The sequence below is a fragment of the Xiphophorus hellerii genome, chromosome 6 (assembly GCF_003331165.1).
Source record: "Xiphophorus hellerii strain 12219 chromosome 6, Xiphophorus_hellerii-4.1, whole genome shotgun sequence".
Taxonomy (NCBI): domain Eukaryota; kingdom Metazoa; phylum Chordata; class Actinopteri; order Cyprinodontiformes; family Poeciliidae; genus Xiphophorus; species Xiphophorus hellerii.
In genome coordinates, this window is record NC_045677.1 from 21,047,580 (window position 1) to 21,067,572 (window position 19,993).

General features: G+C 36.5%; 1 protein-coding gene across 1 annotated transcript in view; it reads right to left on the reverse strand.

Annotated features, from left to right (window-relative positions):
• Positions 1-19,993, reverse strand: part of insra (insulin receptor a) — a 62,619-nt gene that overhangs the window by 29,820 nt on the left and 12,806 nt on the right. Inside the window, exon 2 of the mRNA XM_032564724.1 lies at positions 16,560-17,108. Coding sequence (XP_032420615.1) covers positions 16,560-17,108 — 549 coding nt within the window. The remainder of the gene's footprint in view (positions 1-16,559; positions 17,109-19,993) is intronic.

Genomic DNA, 19,993 nt, shown 5'->3' on the forward strand with positions numbered 1-19,993 from the left:
AACAGTATTTAAAGCAGAGGTGTCCAAAGTGACCCAGGGACAAATTGTGGCTCTCAGAGTCAGGCTGGGCGACAGACAGTATAAGTACTCCATAATTTATAAGCTACAAGAAGTTTCTAGGTTATAATATAATTACACAGCAATTATAGCCCAGCAAACATAAATAATGCTCTTGAGAATTGTTGATGCTCTCGTTGAAGAGTTTTGGCGTAGCTAGAGGCCACAAAGCTTTAAAAACCTTCATCCTACTTTGCAGATAATTTCTTCTACAAATCTGGAGATAATCAGGCCTGAGTGTTGCTAACAAGACTGATCCAAAAACAATGTGGGTAATTTCACTGAATATATGATTTATTAGAATTAGAATTATCTGGTCACATGCTGTCAGGTTGATTGTGATTGTCTTCTTCCCCCTTATAGATGAAATCCTGACATAATGACCATTTTTGTGTCTTTGCTTGATTTAAAAATTTTTTAAGATCTGAAAAACTTAAATGTGACCAAAAAAAATCATCTGCTTTTATTTCAGATATTTAAGGCCTAAAATTAGGAGTTTTGAGATTTTCCGAATTTTTTAAGATCTTATAAATCAGTTAATTGAATGATGAATTAAAATAAAAATTTCCATTAACATGATTTATAGTTTATCATCTTTTCTCTCTCTTTTTCTACTAATCCATAGATGATAAAAGTATTCAATCTGATGTATTGGTCTCAACAAGCCCTTTTTTGAAGGACAATTTTGTGTACAGAGTCTTCAAAATTCATTGTATTGGTTGTTTCTGTAGTTTTATTGATCTATTTTGTATATTTAAAATGTCTTCCAGGTCCAGTGTTAAATGTTTGAATTTGAATTTAAAGTTAATGGATCTTTATCGTTTATCGCAATAACTTCTGGGACAATTTATTGTCCAGCAAAACTGTGTGACAGACCAATTTGTTATCACTAATTCACACTAGGGCTGTTGCAATTAACAATAAATTAATCACATGCTAAATTAAAACAAGCTCAGTAACTTTCATTTGTGTGATTTATTGCTTTTCTTTTCTCTTTTCTTGGTAGAAACAATTCTACCAAAGCTGCATTTTTTTGAAGGACAATTTTGTTAACAGAAACGTAATATTTTATTTCATTTGTTGATTCTGTTTATTTAGTTTATATTTTTAAAATGTCTTCAAGTTCCAGTGTTAAATGTTTATCAGAATTTAAAGTTTATTGATGTTTGAGAATGTGTTCTTGCGCTTTTTATGCCATTACCATTATACCACTTGAAAATTGTCTCAAAAAAAACAATATTATCATTTATCGCAAAAAATTCTGGGACAATTTATGGTCCAGAAAAATTTGTTACCATGACAAGAAAAATTAACATTGTTTTTTAGTAAATTTAAATGATCTTATGCAATTGGTTTCTTTGCTGGAAATATCACAGAAATCTCAAACTGTATTGGCCTTTATTGGTTTAAAGCTTGACTTTGCACAGAATGAAACTCTACTGTTGCTTAACCTTCAGGCCGCGCTGATTTGCAGGTGGGTTTAGCCGCTAGCGACTGAATGTAGGTGAGGACAAATTGTGCGAGCGTAGATGAAGGATTCACCGACTAACTTGAACGCTGGAGATTAACCTCTCGTCCATCAAAGCCAGATTAAATCCGTTAGCCAGCATGTGTTTGTGCGCATGTGTGTGGAGGGGCCGCCAGTCATTGAGGTCAGAGACGGACAACAGGTCAAACCATACATACAGGTGTCTTTGAGACAATAAAAGTGTAAGAAACTAATTTTATGTTTTTAAAAAAGTGGTGTCAGCAGACAGTAGGGACGTGTCATAAACAGACTCATCATTTGTCCATTAGAAGAAGAAAACAACGCAGTGTCCTCGTCCACTATCTGAGGGGAGAATGAAGAGCTGCAGGAATGTGTGTGTGGGTGTGTGTGTATGCGTGTGTGTGTGGAGAGCAGCAGAAAGAGGAGAATGGCAACATGAGAGGGCGGTGAAGGGGGGGAACAGTGGGGCGACGCGGCTGTAAAAACAAATGATATAACCACTGTTCATTTTTCAGTCATCTTCACACAAGTTGAAGCTTTTATTTCCATTCCTATTTGTTTGGAAAGCTGCTCTTAAAGCTATCCCCACATGCATATTTGCACACAAACATGTGGAGCGCAGCAGAGACTCCTGATCCTCGGCCAGCGCTCCACGCCGCAGCACAGACCCAGCAGCAGATCCACCCTCAGTCTTAGCCAATGTGTTGACTAGCTGCTGCAGCCAGCCATTCAACTGGCCTCTCCCATCTCCAAGGAAGACGGCTACAAACGTTAACCCTCTCTATTCCTTCAGAGCGAGAGAGGGAGAAGCTGTGAACGGAAAATCTGCCACGAGAGTCGCACAGAAACAAGCCGGCGCTGAATGAAAGCAAGTCTCGCTGCCTTCACTGCGCTGCACTCATTGACCGAGTTTAGGTCTCTATTTACTATGCATGGCTGACGTAAACAAAAGAAAGCTCCTGTTGAGAAGAACAGAGCGTTCTACAATAATGGGGTCACGCTCATGTCAAAACAATTATGGTTTGTTATTATGAGGCCGAGCAGCTCCATGCCTCAGTACATTAATCATCTCTCCTCTCATCCATGACTTTAGGAGATTCTTATGGACTCAAATATAATATTTTCAATCGCAGGAACATTTAAAATTAAGTTTATTGGGTTGGATGGTGGGGGTTTTTGGTTCTGAATTTGTGCATTTACCATTTAGTGGATTAGAGATGACTCCCTAATTTAATCTAGACAATCTTTTCATTAAAATAAAAAGTAGATTTTACATTCAGTAAACATGACTTAGCTCAGAAACTAAGGCATGTTTATTCATGTTCTAGTTAATTAGAACATGAATATCAACATTTGTGTGGCATAATGGTTCAGTTTTATTAATTAGATTTATTTTAAGAGCAGTTTTAGTTTGTATGCACCATAGATTTATAGCCAGAAATTCTGCAATAAAATTTTAAATGTATTTTTTTGTTACTTTTATGCCATTATAAAAAGAAATACCATGAAATATTGTGCATAATGGCAATAAAGATTTTCTACTGCTTATTGGAAAGGGTCAAAAATAATTTTCAACCTCCCATTTTTAATCAAATTAAAAATAAAAAAATAATTAAAATTGTTTAAAGTACTTTGCCATTTTCTTGATATTATTTTTGAGCCAAAACAAACTTTTTAGTTCATTGGAAATAATTTTAAAACTAAATCTACAAGTGTTATGAATAATTTTGGACTTAAGTGAATAGCACAATTTAATACATGCCTTATTCCAAGACCATTCAATGCTAAAGATTTTAAAATGTTCCTTTTTTAACTTTTCATAAGCCTAAAATTGTTTTCAAAGCATCTCTGTCATCCAGTTCATTTTTGAGTATTTTTAGATGTTGAACTAGAATCAAATTATTAAAAAGGAAACAGTGAAATATCCTTTTAGCTTTTAGCTCTGCCCCTTTTTTCAGTAATCCCAGCAGCATGATCTGAAAGCACGCATGCCCTCTGATCGCAGCACATTGTTGTGTTTAAGAGGTGAAAGAAAAAAAAAGTGTTACAGTTGATCTGAAAGGATCATTATTGGTGTTTTTGATTGCAATCCCAGGGGCTGTGTAGTGAATATCAGTTTAAAAGTGTATATCTTCTGTCTTTAACAGTTTTGAAAACTGAGTAAATTCAACAAAGCTGGGTTTCTGCCAACTTTAATGGAGCTGACCATGCGAAAGAAGCGCTATAAGACACTAATTTCCACCATTAGCTCTGTCTGTAAAACTAAAAACACGTCTGTAAGCCGATGCTGAGAAGTTATTTGCCATCTCACAACCCGAGAGGCTCCAATAGTAACGAAAAGAGTGACCACACTGAAGGAGATGGACTTGTTTTCTTGTGTGCTTGTCAGAAATGCTTTCAGGGTTGAGACCCTGGGGACCTGCGAGAGTGGGGCCAACCCAAGCCAACTTTGATCTTTGTGAATGAGGAGGGGGGCCTTTTGAGGGAATTTCACATTCTTTCCTTTAAAACATGCAAATCTTTAAATACATGCTAACTTCCCGGATTGTTATTGTAATTAGGCCTGAAGCTGTAACGGTTTAAGGAGAACGGAGGTGTTTTTCCCAGCATTAGTCCACTCCAGTTTGGCCTTGTCAGCATCTTCATGCTTTATCTTCCATTGGCACAATCATCAAGTAACAATAAATCAATGCAAGTTTTAAAAAGACAGTTCGACTTAGACCTGTTGTCTCTTGTCCTCCTACTCTGGTTCCACTGACATCGGTCGGGTTCTGACCGATCTCTTGTTATGCAGTTTGTCCAAAGTACAGCAGGATCACATGAAGGCCGAGCAAAAAAGCTGCAGAAATGCCTGGCTCCTTATCGCATTAGCCGAGGCTTCGGTGGGAATGGAGGCGGGGTAGGGCTGCAAAATGAGACCCCGAATCCCCGAGGCTTTAAAACGGGCTGCAACAACAAACCAACGGCGCTTCAGGCTCTGAGGCGACCAAGAAGAATACACACTGTTGCCAGCATGAGGGCGAATAAAGCAATCTGTGCCATGTGCCAATATGAGACTCATGAGTTGGGACAAGTAGAAAGGCTGAAGAGAGTGATAAACAGCCAAAAATGCGAAAAAAAGAGCTGAATCTTAAAACACCAAACAAACAGCAACCTGTTTATGCAAGCTTAGATAACTCTGAGCTGAAACTCCTGGATTACATCCATAAGAAAAGAATTTCACAAACCAGAATGTTTCTGGATCGATTTTCCTTTTTTAGTGTTCTTGTAGGGCAGCGATGAAACAACGGTGCACTCTGACTATTTGGGTTGCGATCACTTTGGATCAGAGAACATGGCAAACGGGGACGTGGTGGAGCGCTGGCTGCCAATTAAAATTCCACGGCAATGACAAGGGTAGCATTTAGCTTCTTATGAAAGAAAGTTTTTACTGAAGGCCAGAAGAAAAAAGGTTTTAGGGAGATACATGGCTGAAATGTTAGAACCAGTGTGAGAAAAGTAATAAACAGAACAGCTCATGTTTGAAGCCTCATTCCTCAATGAGTTGGGTGAAAACAAGACAGGTTAGCGGTTTAAACATTGAATTAAATGTTTAAATCCCAATACATTACTCCAAATTTAGGAGGAAATAGTGATTTTGTTAGTCTGCTCAGACAATAAAACCTAAATACTGGCACCCCATCTTGTAGAGAAAGCGTTAATTAAACTCCAAATACACCTTAAACAACAATGTCAAACTAAAGGCCCGAGGGTCAAATCTGGCCCACTGTAGCTTTTTATGTGGCCCTCCAGACTCCAAATTAGATCAATAAATCTGCAAAATTCACACCAAATCAACAAATCTCCACATTGTTTTCTGATTTTACTGCAAATTTTCTCAAAATTGGTCAAAAACATGAAGTTTAAGTGACTGCTGCCTCAGCCTTTCTTAATTTTATAGACTGTAATTAATACAAGTAAAAAAAAGTCACATTTAACATCATACATTAGTAAAAATTCTCTTACAAACATTTCTATATTGGCACCACAAAATCTGTAATTTTGAGTGTAAACCACTAAAACAATCACAAAATCCTGGAGGAACAACTATTTATTGATTATTTTAACAGTTTAATTGGTTTTATCAATATATTCTGGCACAACCGGCCCTTTAAAAACATTCAGATTTTTGATATGGCCCAAACTGAAAATGATTTTGACGCCCCTGCCTAAAACTAACACACAACAACTCCAATCATTTTTACTAATTTCTTTAATCAACACATTCACATCTATTTGTACTGGCTCACATCTGTTCATAAAACCTAATTTTATTCAGATGAATGTCATTTATCGCCTCATGTACACTTTTTCAGTCCTCAACGATTTATTTCAATTAAAAGTCTATTTTATTGAAATGTTACTTACATTTAAATGTAAAGGCAGAAGAGAGTGAGACACTGAAAACAGATTTTTGCAAATATTACTTACATTTGAATGTATGTAACACTTAAATGCTTAAATGTTACTTACAAAGCCAGTTTTTAAGTGATTGTTCTGTTAGATCATGCAATTAAGCAAATTACTAGCAGGATTGTTGTGGGGTCTTTTGCTGGAAGTGGTAATGGTGTATTCCCATAAATGGGGAAAATTTTTGAAAAAGGAAGACTACCCACAACCTTTTTAATACTTCACCCCGAATTACCTAATTGGATTCAACATTCAAAATGTTCTTGCTTTTTTAACCCTCATGTGAGGCAAAATAGCCCAAACGTTGTCTCATTTGACAATAATCCTAAGTAGGGAGTGAAAACTGAGTTTTGGACTGGACACAGCTGGCTGACATTAAGCTGTTGAAGTGGCTCGAACCTCAATCCCACTGAAACTCTTATCAGGTTTGTTTAAAAACCTGGTTTGTGCCAGAAAGCAAGAACTTTATGTCAGCTTGACCCATCACAAGACAAATGGGCAAATATCAGACCAGAAGCTTGTTAATAAGTGACATAACGCAAGTGCTTGAGGTGCAACTTGCTAAGACATTGAACCAGGTTTTATGCCTTTATTATAGAAAGTTTGTTATAAAGTCACAGTGGAGACCACATTTTTGCATTTTAAATGCATCATTCCGACCTAAAAGCGAAAAATAAATCACAACCAGCTTTATTGGCTAAGTTTTTTCACACATCAAAGAATTTGATATTATTTCCACTTTGCTCTCAATGTCTAATGAAGATAAAGGTTGAAATATAAGGAGATAAATACACAAAACGTGATTCATTCTTCCTGAATAAGTCATCAGTTTCTGGTAAACAGCTTTCAACTGTATCGAGCGCAGAGTCGGCTCTCTCATCTCTGCAACTGTATCTTCACATATTCAGCGAACCATCATAACGGATTGTTTCGTCACTGTAACCGTTTCCCAATGCTGAACACCACCAGTGAATGTTTCCAGAAGTATAATCAGGCTTTTCCCACCCCTGCAATATATCACTGAACATTTATAACGGTAAAAATACTTTAAAAGTTGACTCATACAGCTCATTTTTGCAAATAATAATTCAGCATAAAAATAAATGTGATAGAAAAAGATACTGCTTCAGACACTTAGAAATGTTGCTGTCTGAGGACGTTCCAGATTATAATCCCTGTTTGACGTTTTGGTTAAAAGAAAAATAAATTATAGCATGAGATTAGATTAGCTTCTAGTTCAAGTCAAACTGTGCAAAGACAAAAATACAACTTTCTAGTTGCATCAGAGCTCTTCATGCTTGTTTTTGTACAACAGACAAATTTTGCATCTACCAATTTGGTATCATGTGAAAATGAAATTTAATTAGTGTATCAAATTTTAATGTTTTTATTTGAGCTAGGACATTAACTTTCAAGGTTTCTCCCAGAAAACCTGCGAAACCTGGGGGTTGCAGTGTCAGGTCAGTCATTCATCCAGCGGCCCGTCGTGATTTTGAGTTAAAAAATGTTTAAAGCTGACAGGAAATTTGAAAATTTCACTTTATAGTTATGTGTTATTGGAAGATTAACACCTGAAAGCCAACTACAAAGTCTTAAAAATGCAAACATTTTAAAAAGACTTAAATAAATAAGCAATAACAAGTAAAACATGGTGGCCCTGCCAGGCTTATAATACATGGGGGGGGAAACCCAGACTTTGATCAATTTAACTGCTAAATATTTCCATGGCAATACAGGTTGAGATTACCTTTTACTTTTAATTTTACGACAAAAATTATAGACGTAAAGGGAGACAAAACAGATGGCTATGTAGATGGATGTACGAACAGATGGACAGACAGACAAATGGAAATATGTCTCTTTTTCCACATTTATTCAAATCTGTGAAATATTTAAATCCAATTCCTGCTTTTCCAGACTGCCTAGAAATTCAGAAGGTAGTTCTCTATTAAACTAAAACAACAAAACTTGCATTAGATATTTAGCAACATTTTGTTCTGAGGAAGTTCCAGATTATAATCACTATTTGAAGTTCTGGTTCGTAAAGGAAAAAGAAATTATCAGGCTTTACACATCTGCAGGTTTAAGAAAGTTGTTGCGACTAGAAGGTAAACGTGGCGGCTTGACAAAACGATTTTGTCTGAATTTACAAAACCTGACTGTGAGCACTATTTAAAGAAAGACCATAATGAAGAAACTTTGGAAACTGAAAACCGAATTATAGATCATTCAACAAATACAAACAACTTGCAAACAATCCAATCAAGCATGAAGGCAGAAAAGCAGTGACGTCATAAAACCAGGCGCTGATAACCGGTTTTATTTCCACTTGTTGGATGGCCTGACTCAACGGCGGCAGCAGGGCACTGTTAAGGCGACTCTGGGAGCAACAGGGACCGTAAACAACTTCATTAACAGGCTCCTGCCTCCGCTAATAGAACGAAAACACATCAACAACATGAAGAAGCACTTTTTGTTTTTAATGTCGGCCCGATGCCGCCGTCATCCAAAACGCAGGATATCTAGCTTGTCCGTGACCGGAGATAGAAATGATAAACACCGTGTTCTCATCGGTGCCGCCAATTACGCCGCCTGTTTGGCAGGCAAATGACGCACGCCGCGACCTTGAATCTTCATTTCCTTTCGGATATCAGCGTCAGGGTAAAATAATAAATAATGACTTCCCTAATGCTCAGCTTGGTCTGGGTAATGACATCAAACACTGATTTGTTCTTAATGTTCTTAATGTAACCTCAAGTGATGTGTTTTTGTTTGTTGTTTTTTTGGTTAATGTCAACTATTTTCCATTGTATTTAAACTTTTAAACAGATGGGGAGGAGCGGAAATTAAATTTGTGAGAACAAAGAGTTTGTCCTTTTTAATCTATTTTTGCAACAACATGTTTGATCTGGTAAAAAGATTAGGATGGCAAAGTGGGCATAAACTGGGCACCAACACTCAAACTGATCAAAGCAAAGATTTGGGACTTTTTGCTCTACTTCTGCGACCATATATGGGTTTAAATACGAAGCTTTGGCATTGTTGCTCCAACCAAAAACATTAAGATTAGAATAAAAAAAAAAGATTTCATGTTTTGGACCAGGGCTGGGCTACCAACTTTTCAAAAAGGGCCAATTGAATAATTGTTGTTCAGGGCTGGATTTATGTTAATCCAGGAATATATTTCATAATACATTACATATAAAGTTTTTTTTGTTGTTGTTTACTGCTGGGGCTTAAAGTAGTTATTGTAACATGAAATACTGACAACCAACGTTATTTTTATACTACAATGAATATTTATCTTTTAGAAAAAGCATGTTTAGACCTGGGATCTGCAACCTTTACAATACAAACAGTCGTTTTTCTTCTCAGTCACCTAAATAAAACTGTTATATAAACTTTTTAATAAAAAGACAACTTATAATTCTCGCTAAATACCAACTACAGCAAATTTTTTGTCATTTTTAGGTTTAAAGTAAGAAGAAATTAAAAAAAAGTTTACAAAAACAGATGCAGATATTTAAAAAAGTATTTGTTTCCAACCTGGTGGCAAGTGAAGTACATAAAAATTATATTAGTTATATTTTAATGTCATGTTGTAGACATGAAAAGAAAAATAGATAAAAAGAATCGGCTAAAAAAATCAAAATCTAAAACACAATACTTATTGTTATACGCATTATTATTGATAATTACATTTATACTGTCTACATTAAAAAACAGATTCTTTATTTCAAAACATCTGGCAACAGAAAGCGTACACTGCTAATACAGTTTTCATAAAATTAAGCTGCACGTCGCTTGTACCAGCTGAAAAGAAACATGATTATACTATCATCAGAACAGCAGCGATCCGTTTGAAACCGAACGGCTGTGGTGAGCGGGTTCATCGGTGGAGAAACGCCTGTCGGCTGCTCAGCTTTAACAAATGCCTGAAATGTCTGACATTCCATGGGAAAGACTCCAATAGCTGCGCGGAGAGGGCTTGCAGGGTGCAACTCCACAAGAGCGAGTGCCAGAACGGTTAAGTCAGCTTAAAGAAAAGAACTTATGTGGGGTGTGTGAAGGGAGCTTAGAGGCTAGCTTAAAGCTTGTAGAGAAGAGCAGCACACACTGCTAAAGTTGGACGAGGGTGGGAAAAAACCAGGAGGCATATTGTTACAACTTGAATTTGTCTGATCTTGTCTGGGTGTCTTCTTTTGCAACGATGATTATCAACCAAAATTCCTGCAGCAGTAAATCAGTCCAACGTTTTGGATATACGGTCCCAAAAACTGAAGCTCCAGTTACCTCTTAACATAACTGCCTCGGCGCTGTACATAGAATGACAAGTGGGTGACACACTTGGCTGGTGTGCATTTCAAGCGTTGCCAGGGACAATTCAAATAAACAGCAGCTTCAAGTGAAAAGCTTAACTCATTTACAACCCTCAGATATGAACCGATCCTAAAGAATCTTGCCTCAACGCTGCGTTAGTGCAAAATTTTAAATATTCTGGAGGTTTCTAAGTTGACTCTTTTTAAAGTAAACAGATCAAACTTTGAATCCTAAAATTGTTATAAGAGTCTTTTTAATACTCTTAACAGGAAAAGCGTGGAAGTCACTTAAGTTTATATGGCTTTATGGAGCAGAGAGCTGAATCGATTAATCAGATGAATCGTAATTAACTGTCAACTAATTGAGTAATCAGTTATATATTCAGACTCATGAAGGTTATTTGGTGAAAGAACACTACCCACAGAGCAGTAAGTAAGCCAAAGCTGTACAAAAATATTTTTTATTTTGCATTTAAGATTAAAAAAAACAACAAAAAAAAACACTGTTGTCTGTAAATATGTTCTACCCAAAACTCACCTGGCTCAAATTCTGTGAAAGCAAAAAAAGAATCACCTTCTGCTTCACTGTACTGATGTTAAGTTAAGCTTTTCACATGTTGAAATCAAAAGTAACAAACAAATGATCAAGCGTACCGTACCTTGCATTAGTAAATAAATAAACAAATCATCGCTACTCTGTATTGATGATGAGTCAAGCAGAAAGCCCTGAGCTTTTTATATTTTTATGTTTTAAGTATTTTTAAGCTGCAGATGCATCCCCTTTGCTACAAATAATGATTGCATTTTAGACAGTACAATGTTCTTATTTAAAAAGGAATTGAATTATTTGTTTATTTAATGTATTTCTGATATTCAATAACATAAGCCTAAGTGGTTAGAGGAAACATCTGCAGAATGTGCCTTTTTTTATCCAATTAATCATCAGAATACAAAAAGTATTATGAATCTGCAATATTGCAGCTTTTACGTTTTTATTTTTCACTTGAACTGTACAGAAAAATGGTTACATTGAGTTGTTTTTTTCAACAATGACACAAACCAGGCCCTTTAACAGCAATAGGAAATGCTTCTTGAACCGCTGTACTTTAGAGCACCTTGGGGTGTTAGTAATGGCAAAGGTTGAGAAGTTTTTACAAACTTTTGTCAGTCTGTGTCAGAAAGTGACGGCAAATCAATCTTGCAGAAATGAGCGGCGCTTATATCTGGAAAGCTGTTTCATCAGATTGAATATAACATAATTTACTTCTCGCAGCAGCTAAAAGCAAAAACCTAAGAGTGACAGAGTTACGTTTTGCATGGCAGCAGGTATTAAACCCACAACATCCACCTGAATATTTAAAATTAACTTCTTGTATGAGGTCCTGTAACAGCTAGGCTTGTCGCGACAACCAATAAATCAATTAATCGCCTTATAAATAAAACAAGTTCAATTTCCATTTGCATGATTTATTGTTTTTCTCTTTCTGACAAAAATTGGAAGATAAAATTCTTCAGTCTGGTGAATTGGTCTCAACTATCACTTTTTTAAAGGACAATTTTGTTTACGGAGACTTTATAATTCATTTTATTTGTTTATTTTGGATATTTAAAATGTCTTCTAGCTACAGTGTTAAACGTTCATAAGAATTTAAAGTTTACTGATCTTTGACAATGTGTTAATGTTGCCATTACCATTAAATTACTTGAAAATGGTCTTAAAACAACAATATTATTGTTTATCGCAATTTATGGTCCAGTGAAATTTGTTATTCTGATTAAAATATCCCTGTAGGTTCAAGGTACATTCCCTCCTGACCCCCCCAAAAAAACAAACACTATTTTCTCACGGATTGCTTCACTAGTAGCCAAATTTGTCCTGCTGACCTCCAGGGGTCACATACTAGTATTTTGTGCTACCGAGACCTCGAGTAAGGTCTGGGTGTCCATTCATAACTTCAGACGGGAAGCAGACCAACAAAGGCAGGAAACAATTGAAGAGAGCTCTTGGTGAACTTCTACAACCGCCATTGTTTGGAGGGGAAACGGACTGTGGCGCCGCTGCAAGGTCAGCGGCGAGGTTGACCAAGGTTTACACTACAACAGGTCCCATTCTCTTGCCCGCATGATGACCGGCCGTCACGCTTTTCCTTCCGATATGGCCAGGATGGATGATGGATGTGTTCATATCCCCGATTACACCACAATGTTACAACCCCGTATCCCAGCAACAAGGACAAACAAAGGCCGTCGTCTGTCTGCACAAATGCGGAGGTTATGTCCCCCATGAGATTTATAGTGCGCGTTACTGGTCCACACATTCACACAGACGCTTCCAGACCTATCAAAGTCCCTCTTGTGATTGGTCGAGAGGCATGTGACATGTACAGAGTGTAAATTTGGACCCTCCGAATGGAGGAAAGGTCTTGTCCTTACCTAACCTCACTCATTCACATCAATAAGCGGTCACAAAAACCCAACATCTTGCAGATCGAGGAGCTACAAATCCTTCAACTAAACAAAATGCCAATCCAGTCAGAGAATCAGGATTCAACGGAGAGATGTTGATTATCTTAAGGGATCCTGATTAAATATGTGACGAGTCCAACAATCCCAAACACAGGAGAGAGCTGCAGCAGGAAAGGAGGAGCACAAGCTCCTTTGAGTGTCTCGTCTCCAGCTGAGAGCGGATAATTAAGCTCTCATTCAATAATGTGTGTAAAATACGAGCCACCTGGGATACTCGGGTTCATTTGCTGGGTGTTGCTTGGTGAAAGCCAGTAGCAGAGACGTTTCCGCGCAGGGCAGATTTGTCAGGGTTTATATACAGTTTTTATTTTGAGATTATGTGCTCAAGAGCTCTCGCTAGTGTTTTTAAAGTATAAGTATAATCGTAGCAACAGTTTATAGCAGATATTGCCATAGTTGTCAGCCAGGTGAATATTTGTGTTATTTGGGGGCAAATAAGACAAATAAATTAAAGTTCCATAATATTACCAATGTTTCAGATTATGGCTAAAAAACACATCACAATATAACCATGTCATATCAGTCAATATCAATTATTAGTGATTCGTTTTTTTTGTTTGTTTGTTTTAAATATCTGAAACCCTGCCAAACTGGTGTCATGACTGTTTTATCCACAATTTTCACTCCATGGCATTGTTTTTTATTTTTTTTATTTTAAACAGTTATGAGGCACAGCGGTGAAACCTTAAACTGCTGCTGCTCCAATTACTCAACAACTAAGTAATTGTTGCTAGGCAACCACAGAGTGAGAATGTGCCAATACAAATGTTAGATAAAGGAGAATCTGCCTAAAAACTGGCCTTCAACCTTAATAGAAAGTCTGATTACTAACATACAAAAAAAGCTGATTCTGTCTTATTTTTCACTAGTCGAGACATATTCTTCGTAGGCCAAATACAAATGTTTGTAATTTAATTTATAGGAACAGCTCATTTTAAAATCAATAAGGGTGTTTTTAAAACTTATTTGATCCAGTTTTTTTCATTTAAATTTAAAAGCCATTAATCTGTGGTCTAAGGCAACGGCTGACATTGTAAGGAAGTTATTACCAAGATCTTTGACTGTGAAAACAAAATTGATCCTTTGGTATGTTTTAATAGAAACGGCTGTGAACTGGATCTACTGCTAGTCCTAGTCTAGTACCAGAACCACTTTGATCTAAAGACCTTTCTATATTGCTAGTTGTGTATATTTGCAAGTATTTTTGAGTTTCCTGGTCATCTAAGAGATGTTTTAACAGAAAACACCAAATGAACTTGAATTCATTTATAAAATTATGCATTTTCTCACATTTCTTCCTGGAATCTAACACTAAATCTTGTATTTTTATACAATTCACCTTTCTTGTACAGTACACCAACGAGGAGCTAATTGAAGATAAGGTGGATTATGCTATCTATGTGTTTAGAGCAAAATAAAGCTTTTCCATCATGAAATCATTGACACGCCAGACATAAAAAATATTTAATGTGATGTTAAACCATTTAGGGTTCCTGATTTTTAATGCACCACTTTTATTAGGTTTTGAATTAATTTTGTTGTTTTGTTTTTTTAAAAAAAAAGGGACACTTGCTGTGGCTAACCAGTACTTTGTCTCTGTAATCCTCTGAATCATTTTCTGAAAATGAGGTGTTAATGTGAGTAGGTGTTAATTTATGTTGTATTATATATACATGTATGGTGCAAAATGTCTTTTTTTAAAGAGAGATGTGCTAAAAGTAGCAACAGCGCAGATCAGAGGAGAACACTGTACGCTTCGCAGTCGTCCTGTGGTTATAGCTGGTGCTTAACGGGTCTTTTCATGCTTTAGTGAAAACCGCAGGTCCCAGACCACAAGACCACAAGTCCTGCCTGAACAAAATCCCTCCCCATGAGCTGAAAGGCAGCACTTTCTCATCATCATCTGGTCTTAATTCCCTTTCATAAACTGGCACCACTAGGAAATCCTTCAGGGATGTTGCAACTACGAACGACAAGCCAGGCTGTTCAAGCAAAACCCTGAATAATTGTAGGTGTCTAAATTTTAAACAATAATAATAAGAGAACAAACAGGAAAGTTTGTGTTCTTAGCAACATATTTCAACCTTTCAGCTACATGACGCCAGCTTTTTGTTTTACAGTAAACACAGCGGCAGGAAAGAAAAATAAATATGCCTGGATGTCAAACTTCTTCACCCCTTTCAGCTGAGCAACAGGAAGGCTGCAGCCTACGGGGAGAAAAGTTCACAGCTGGCAAGGTGTCGCTATGTGGAGCTGGGTTTAAGCTGCTCTGACACGGATCTTGGCCTAATTGTTTATACCCACCACACAACACAGCTCTGACATTCAAACATCAAAAACACAGAAGTGTTTTGTCTTGAATCCACTTGAAAGTTTTTTGTGACACACTGACATTCAATTTGACTCACCCACATTTTGTGTCGTTTCATTTATCGTCTTCCAGAATCTGTAAATAGCAGGTAAGAGCTGCAGCAAAAAAATAATAAATGCTCATAGAGATAAATTGGTTTTTATTACACTATTTGATACAACATTAAAAGTCCAAAATGGTTAGTAAAAGACATCTAAATTCAAACGTCTCTTACTAGCCAAAAAGAATCTGAGAGTGATTTGAAGAGCTGCAAATGTATCCTATAGTTATCTAAAAAAAAACCTCACCCATAAAATACACGTTTCATCAAAATATACCATAAAAGTGTATTATTTTGTTACATTATAGACAAGTTATTCCAAGTCTAGACAGGGAGATACCTCATCGTAACTTAATGATGATTAAATGTTTATACAAAACTTTAACTGTATTAAACACCGCCCTTCCCATTTGTGTTTATGGGACAAAATGTGCTTTGCCTGTGGGCGCATTTTGATCAAAACCGCATTCTCTGAGAACGCATTCAGTTTCCACACTAACATGCATAGGCAGCATCTTGAAACAAATATTACACACAAACTTGGAAAACAGGGTTCAAAAATGCCTTATGGATATAAGGCTGAATAATGGTGCGTTCACACCAAACGCCTTTTATAAGAAAATACCAGTTCCAGCTTGCTGGGTGTGAATTCGTAGCTGTACTGTAATTTCCCAAAAGTAATTTCCATTCATTAAATTTGCAATTCTGACACAATTTACATCCATTAATTGCTCAAATTGTCTAAAATTCCTATCTCATAAATGTCTATTATATTAGGGCTGAAACGATTAATCGGATTAATCACTATTATTGAATTAATCATCAACTAATTTAGTAACAGATTAATTGTTAACTGGAGTATACACACTCAAAAGGGCCATTTGTTGTAGGAATATCATATATAAAGCAAAAATTAAGCCAAACTGTACAAAATATTTATACATTTTGCATTTAAGATTAAAGAAAATCTTTGTAAATATTCTCTACCCACATTAGAAATATTTTTTAACTGCAAAAGCTATGTTATTGAATTTTATGCAATAAAATGTCTATTTTCTTTTTTTAAAACAGGATTGAATTATTTGTTTATTTGCATCTTAATGTATTTTAATATAGTATAAAAAATGCTAAAGTGGTTAAATGAGAAATCTACATTAATTGATTAACTGCCAGAATAATTGACTAGAAAAAATAATGACGAGTTGCAGCCATGCATGATATAAAGCTCTACAATCAAAGTCCAGCAAGACAGAAATAATTTTTTTTAGAGATTATATTAATGTTGGATGAGAGGAAGATGCTTCTTACTTCTTTGACAGTGGCTCTGAGTCCAGCAGCGTTCGCTGAAATGCCCGTTGATGGTCGTCGACGGGCAGGTGGTCTTTCCGATCGACGCCCCTGGGCAGACATCGCCGCACTCTCTGTCGTTTTTGTTGGCCACGATGTAGTTGTCCTCCACCGAGTCGAGGATCTTCGACCAGTCCAGGGTGGACAGGTAGCAGAGGTCCGAGTTCTTCTCGATCCTCACGGCGCCTCTGGTGATATTCATCAAGCTATGGAGGCCGATTTCTCTGAGCTGGAGCATCTCGAATATCACCAGGGCGTAGTTGAAGAACAGGTTGTTGCCTCGGATGACCGTCAGGTTGGGGAAGAGGCTGCTAAGACTCTCCAGGCCGTAGACTCTGAAGAGCAGCAGGTAGTCGGTGACCACTCTTAGCTTGGGGAAGCTCAGGCCTTGGAAGTCCTTGGGTTTGGTCCCAAACATGAGCAAGATCTTCAGGTGGCCTTCGATCACAGTACAGTTCTCGAGCTTTCGCAGGTTGGTCGCATTGTTGCGAATGTCCTTGCTCGAACAAACTGAAGAAACAAGAAAATGGAGAAACATTTTTTTGTAAATTGAGCTTTAAATAGACAAAAACAAGGACAAAGGAGTACTGTGTGAAGCAATATTAACTTAACTGCCCTTTATTTTATAGGTTAAAGTTAAGTATTGTCCCCAAACGTAGGTTTATTCTTGTGCAATTGTCTGCTGCATTTCACCAGATGTCTGCTCTGTAAACAGGACAAGACCTCATAAGGGGAAGGAATATAAAAATCAACCTTTGGATAATTAGAGAGAATGTTTTATCTTCAAACACGTGGTGGTGTCTCTGGCTCTGACAAAGAACAGACCATTGAAGATGACATTTTGTTTAGCAACCACATATCTGCCAGTGAGTTACTGTCAAATATGGAATGCTGTCATCAAGTACGCTGCGCACATCCCTGGTTACGCTGTGTTGTGGAGCTTCTCCTGCAAATCACAACAACTATAAAAACCTGGGGGAAAAAAAACCAGAAAAACATTTGGTAATGCATTAAAAATATGTTTGTGTGGGCAGCTGATATACTAATGCTTGTGTATTTGCACCAGCTGTAGATTTGTAGTTTTGTCTATCCTCACCCAGACACACAAATCCTACTTGATGAGAATTCCTCGACTGCTATTACGCAGTTTGGCTGCATTTTTTCTGTACTCCATTTCCAACTGTACTAAAAACATAATCCTGTGGCCAGCCATTATGAATCTGACAATCCCTCCAAACACAAATCACATCACCAGACAGCCTAAATATTTTACAAGAAAATGCTCCAGAAGCAACAAAAAAAAAAAAAAAAAAAGAAAGAATCCTAAAAAAAAATGTAATTCCACACTCCGATGATTCTCCAGACTCACATTTAAAGATTTTCATCCATCCATCTATCATCTTGCAATGTTCCATCTGGAGCTGTAACGATTCATCGAATGAGTCAAGGACCTCAGTTATTAAAATTCAAAGCTATGTTAAATTATGTTTTATTATTAGCACACTATGTTCTGATTGGATTATTATTTGTGTTGAGCAACACTCTCATTTTTTCCAATAGGCTATCAATGAATGCTAAGGGCTATTAGCAGCTATGGAGGAAGATGTGTGGGATAAACTAAATAGAAAATATAAAAAAAGAGTAATTATGTGTAGAAAATAAAAAATTGTTTAGAAATATTTTCTAAAGTTTTTTCATACTTTAAACTTGTAAACTGTAGTTTATTATAACCTCATTTTCAGTTTGCTTTGTAATTTGTAAAAGTTAAGGTGAAATGTGTTGTTTTTCACTGTGTTGAGTGACTTTACACTTTAAAAAAAGGTTTTCTATACTTAAAACTTGAGACTAAATGTGATGTTCTCAGTATGACATTTTCAGCTTATTACGTTTTCTTTAAAAAAAACTTATTTATTTACTATCTCTTTCAGTACATTTCTCATATTAGCTTAAATAGCAACTGCAGAATGGTATTTTTTAAATTTAATTACTGAATTAATCATCAGACTAATTGATAAATTACTTGATTACTAAAATAATTGTTTACAACAGCCCCAGGGATTTATTCTGTTTGCCTTGTTCATCATTTTCTTTAAACAAATCCTAATTTTAGGACGGTTGTCTTGCAGAAACAAAGTCCTGGGTTTGAATCCTGACCATAATATTTCATAGCTGAGTTTTGTTCTGTCCACTGTACTGTGGCTTCCAGAATATCAATAAAATAAAATTAATTCAAGACATTTCCAGTGTACATACTCTGCATATGATCCAGTATTGCCTTCAGACATTCTACTAAATGTAACTTAACGTCTTCCAAGTAACAAATTTTAAAAAATGGTAAAGATTAGCTCAACTTCCACTGCTCTAAATCTCTCCAGCACATGTTCCCGCTGACATAACAACATAAACAACAAAGGCAATAAAGATTAATCCCTCTGCGGGTGCTATTCAAGCCACATTCCCGCCTCGGTTTTCCAGTTCATGGGTCCACACAGCTGGAGGTGTGTGACCCGGTGCGCACTCCGATGTGTTTACTGCCCGACTCACAGCCAGACTCCACATCAGGCCAACTTGGCAGCCATGTGGAGAAAAAGGTGCAACAACTATAAGAAGCTCATTGAACACCGTCTGCTCAGTAACATTACAAGGTAAACAACACAAAGAGCCTCTGAAGAGTGAGGAGCTAATTTACTGTATGTGTTTTATTTATGACCAGGCTTATGGGATATGTGGGATTTAGCTGACAACACCGAGAAAGACTCACAATCCCCCAGGTTTTGAAGCTCATTAAAAAAACCTTAAAACTTTTATCCCTTTTATATATCAATCATCAGCTTTTCTGGGAATATAGTGTGATACCAAAGTATTCAAACTCCTTGAAGTTTGTCACATTTTGTAAGATTACAACAGCAATCTTTAATGTATTTTACTGGGATCTTATGTGACATAGACAAAGTATAATATATAAACACATTAATATTCTAACCAAACAAAATATTTTATATAAAATTCTAAACAGATGTTGATCATTATAATTTTGAACATCTACAATATAATAAAACATTAAAAAATTCACTTTTTTGACCACATTTTTCTCAGTTTGCTTTTTACTCACAACACTGCTGCACATACTCCAGACCAGCAGGTGGCACTAATGCCCCTTAGGTTTCTTTGAGAGTTGTAAAGAAAATATAGATAATCTGGACTTGTTTATTTGGATCAACAAATATTGACAGCAAAAGCCAGGTAGCATTGTGCCTGGGTATTATAAGCTACACTATCTTTCAAATATTTCAGATATGCTCTACTAAAATAAAATAATTTGAAGCTGTGCAGTTCTCCACGAAAAACTTGGAAAAATCCACAAATATATAAATCTAAGAATACCAATTTTGTGA